At 37.2% G+C, this 4,258-nt stretch overlaps 1 protein-coding gene across 1 annotated transcript in view; it reads right to left on the reverse strand.

The window, feature by feature from the left end:
• LOC112160491 (CUB and sushi domain-containing protein 1) overlaps nucleotides 1-4,258 on the reverse strand; it is a gene marked incomplete in the record, with an annotated part of 398,036 nt that overhangs the window by 108,014 nt on the left and 285,764 nt on the right. Inside the window, 1 exon segment of the mRNA XM_024295052.2 lies at nucleotides 1,315-1,471. Coding sequence (XP_024150820.1) covers nucleotides 1,315-1,471 — 157 coding nt within the window.

Raw genomic sequence — 4,258 nt, forward strand, 5'->3', positions numbered from 1 at the left:
TTTCTTTTATTCTATTTTAATTTAATCACTGACAGACTGAAAGAAAAGTTATGTAAACCTAACCTTCTTGTGCCTTTTGATGTTACTCAATGCAAAATATCAAACAAGGTAAATCCAAAAGAACATTTTTGCTTTATCTACCACACGCACCATCCAGCAGTCACCTTAAATAAAAGGTTTACTTCTCCCCTAAACTCTTAAAATATGCTGCTTGACAGCTCTCTGTGTTAAATTAAACTAAACTGTTTTGTCAATTTGTTACAACAAAATAATTAGGATTTTTTTTTTTTTATTAATGATTTTTCCTTGTGTCAATTTATTGTATTTTTGTTGCTCATTTCTGACATTAAAGTCTTTGTTGTAATTTTAGCAGTTAGGAAATTATTTAAGTGCTTTTTGTACAGCACATCTTTAATTGTGGATTGATTTTAAAAAAATATATATTTGATTTAGCAGTGATCTTTTATTTTTTTAAACTACTACATTGTGACAAATAGATACGGAATTCATTGTCCAATAAAACTATGCTGTCCTGCAAGTAATTGGAATTGACTGCAATTTTTAAGACCTTCAATTGTTCTATTTTCTTGTAGATTTAGTGTGTTAATATCACTCCATCCATGTATTTCTAGAATAGAACCATTTGGATTTCCTTTTGGTAGAAAGTGATGTTTGTTTAAATGAAGATATTTATTTCCAAAAGCTTTTTCCTGCTATAATCCTTTTTAACTTTCTAATATAAAAATCCACCATTCCTCATGCCTGTGAATGAACCCATCTGAAGGAGGCAAAAGGGTGTCACCTTCATCATTTTATTGACTTACAGACTCAGGGTGATCAGCTGCTTTAAATGACACGCCGAGCATCTGTGACATCCATAAAACATCCATCTTTGATTGTTTGTCCTTTCATGCAGCTGTTCTTTCACTCCAGATGTGTCATTAATTGCAGATAAATGGTCTTCTTATGGCTTTTTTGACTTACACAGCAGTCGGAGTGGCCATCTTAACCGGTTATTTTGTAGGTAAGTAAAATTTGCGCATTAGAGGGAGAGAGAGCTGCTTTTCAAGTAGCCTAACTTCCTTTTCGAAAGCTAAAAAACAAGATTGTTAATGCAGAAAATATGTTTACTTCCATTTGCTTTTAATGTTTGAGAAAAAAATTTACTTCCAAAGAAAGTGTAGCAAAGTACAGGTGGGTTATCTCAAGTGTTCTTGAAACTTTGTGACTAAACCACAAAGCAGATTCAGAAGACAAACAAAACAAATATGTTTTCCAAGGGAAAACATTTCTTTTCATAAAGTGCTAACTCACTTGTGTAGGTGAGGCGAAAGCCCTGATTGGTTCCAGAGGCATTGCTGTTAAACTCCAGCCACAGGTGATTGGATGTGCTGTTGATGACGTAACCAAACATGCCATCACGTGTGAAGTTGCCAAGGAGACGAGATGAGGTATTCTCTCCATCATATACCTTTTGACAGAAAAGAAAGAAAAAAACAAATCAAGAACAGGGATAAGGGAAAAAAAGCATGACAAAGACAAGTGACTACAAAATAGTTTTAGACACAGTTATATACAAAAACTTGTACTAATTTGGAGGTATTTTGTCTCAAATATAACCCGTGTTCAGCATCTATGGGAAGAATATGTTGTGTTTTGTCATTTGTTTTTTTTTATTGTGAAACTCAATGTAAAAAGTTTTATTTTAGCCGTCCTGTACTCTTGATTTTACTCTACTTGATTTTATTTTTGAATTGCAACCCTTTGTAGAAAAAATAAATCCACAAAAATATGTTTGGATCTATTGCATAAGTGTTTCCAGTGATCTTTTAATTATACCTATATGCAGTTTTTGGTCAAAAATAAATAAATAAAAAAATAGTTCTGTTTACACTCTCTCCCACTAGCTTACAGCCCCTTACATCCCCAACCTGACACAACTGGTGCACAACTGGTGCCGGCAAAAAGCGGGCAACATTGGAGCTACCCAGCTGTACAGCTTTGAACCAGTTGGCAGCTTGGATGAGGAAAATAACGTTCTATTTGTCTGCAAGTGGATGCATCGGTATGGAGTAGAGCAGGGAGCTCGTGGCTTGTCGTTGTGGCTCCTACATAACATCTACCAGTTTGTTTTTCCAACATTTTTTCTTTCTGCTCCTGATTCATCATGAGTTGCAAAAAGAAATACTAAGAAATGCAATTTTAAGTTTAATTTTCTTTATATATGTCCTCCATCATGAGAAATTGTCCACAAGAACATGCTAAAAATGTCTCCTTGGACTGGGTTTTTCCAGATAAATATTCCAGAACTTACTTGTGTATTCTAAATTATATATAGAATAGAGGAAGAACAAAAGTAAAGACTGAATAAATACAAAAAAGGGATTATAAGTAATTTGTTTGATATATGCTGAAATTACTGTTGTTTTTGTGACGCTTTTTGTATGTATATCAATGGGAAGATAGAAAAGGTAGAAAAGGGAAGTGGTCTTGACCAGTGCATGCTTATATTTGGCAGTCCCTGACATTTTCACAGATTGGTGGTGACAGGTCTGCAGGTGGCTGGGATTTTAAGAAAATGGACTGAGGTGAGGTAGTGTTCTATTTTTATCCACTTGGGAGAGTCTGAAGACACAACTCCAAATGCAGCTGCAGTCCACCGAGGGGCGTGGACGGGATGCAGGGCATAAATATATTGACGGGCGCTGTGAAATAATAACAGTTTAAGTGACATTGCTCTGGCCAAACTCCATTTTATTTTTTTTTTTTGCGCTCCTCTCCCTCCATGTTGCGTTTTTTGGTCTCCCCACTTCAACTTGGTTACGGTCTAGGTTTCTCTCTTCCTCCTGTGTTTCTGTAAAACTCAGTGTGGTTAATGAAAAGCCCTGCACCTCATAAATCAATATGTCACCATCTGCCACCCCTCCTCCTTCTGTCTGTCTGACTCCCTCTACTGTGTTCTCCTGCCACCTTTATTTTCATAACAACCTGTTCATGCTCTCATTTCATTTATTTCTCACCCACTTTTGGACAGAATATGTGTGTTAGTGTGTGTGTGAATGACATCAGCTGCCATATTAGGAGTTGTTTTTAAGCAAATTGAACTTGGTAAGCCCTTCCTCGGACGGCATCGGGGTATAACCTCGCCCAGATGCAGGAAGAATAGCAATGAGCTGGTTGTATGTTCAAGGAGGTTTTAGCCTGGAGCTGGCTAACAGCTGTCAAACAAACGGTTTGTGTTTAGCTTTTAGCTTCAGTAACAAGAAACCAGTTCAGTTTCTGTGAGCCTGGAAACCAGTGGGAAAAGATGTGCTAACTTTAAGTTTAGTAGGTTTTTCACATTTTTCAAAAGTGTTCTACATAACATTTCACAACTCTGGATTACAGGAACAACACAATTAAGTTTCACAATGTCCACTACTGACCTTCAGAAATCTTATTGGATAGTATCTATTAAAAAGCTTCTGCAAAATTAGATTTTTTTCAGTAAAATGCACCACTTGTTATTTAAAGTGTAGCACTGATGTAGAATGTTAATATTTATGCATTTTAGCCAGAAAGATTCGGCTTTCTCGGATTTGACAGTCCAATCATTTGTAAACAGAAACTCTTTTCTCAATCGTGACCCTTGGAACATGGTAAGACAAAAAAAAAAAGTACATCTGAAAAAAACATAAATGTTGAGATGCTTTCATGTTCCTTTTTTAATCTGTTCACATCTAAATAGAATATTTGAGCCACAATTACAAGGATGATGTGAAATTATGGTGATGGAAACTTTTAACAATTAAAGTAAAACATTAAAAAAAAAAAGAGTGAAAATTGTTAGGGGCTGCACGCTGGCGCAGTGGTTAGCGCTCTCGCCTCACAACGAGAAGGCCCCGGTTCGAATCCCGGCTGGGACCTTTCTGTGTGGAGTTTGCATGTTCTCCCCGTGCATGCGTGGGTTTTCACCGGGGACTCCGGCTTCCTCCCACCATCCAAAAACATGCTTCATAGGTTCATTGGTGACTCTAAATTGCCCCTAGGTGTGAATGTGAGAGTGTATGTGTGTGATTGAGGCCCTGAGACAGACTGGTGACCTGTCCAGGGTGTACCCCGCCTTCGCCCTTCAGTAGCCGGAATAGGCTCCAGTGCTCCCGCGACCCCGAAAGGGAAGAAGCGGTCAAGAAAATGGATGGATGGAAAATTGTGATACTTAACAAGGAATTCTTAGAAGTGGGTTATAAAAATAATTCTCGGAATGATATCAGATCTT

The sequence above is a fragment of the Oryzias melastigma genome, linkage group LG3 (assembly GCF_002922805.2).
Source record: "Oryzias melastigma strain HK-1 linkage group LG3, ASM292280v2, whole genome shotgun sequence".
NCBI lineage: Eukaryota > Metazoa > Chordata > Actinopteri > Beloniformes > Adrianichthyidae > Oryzias > Oryzias melastigma.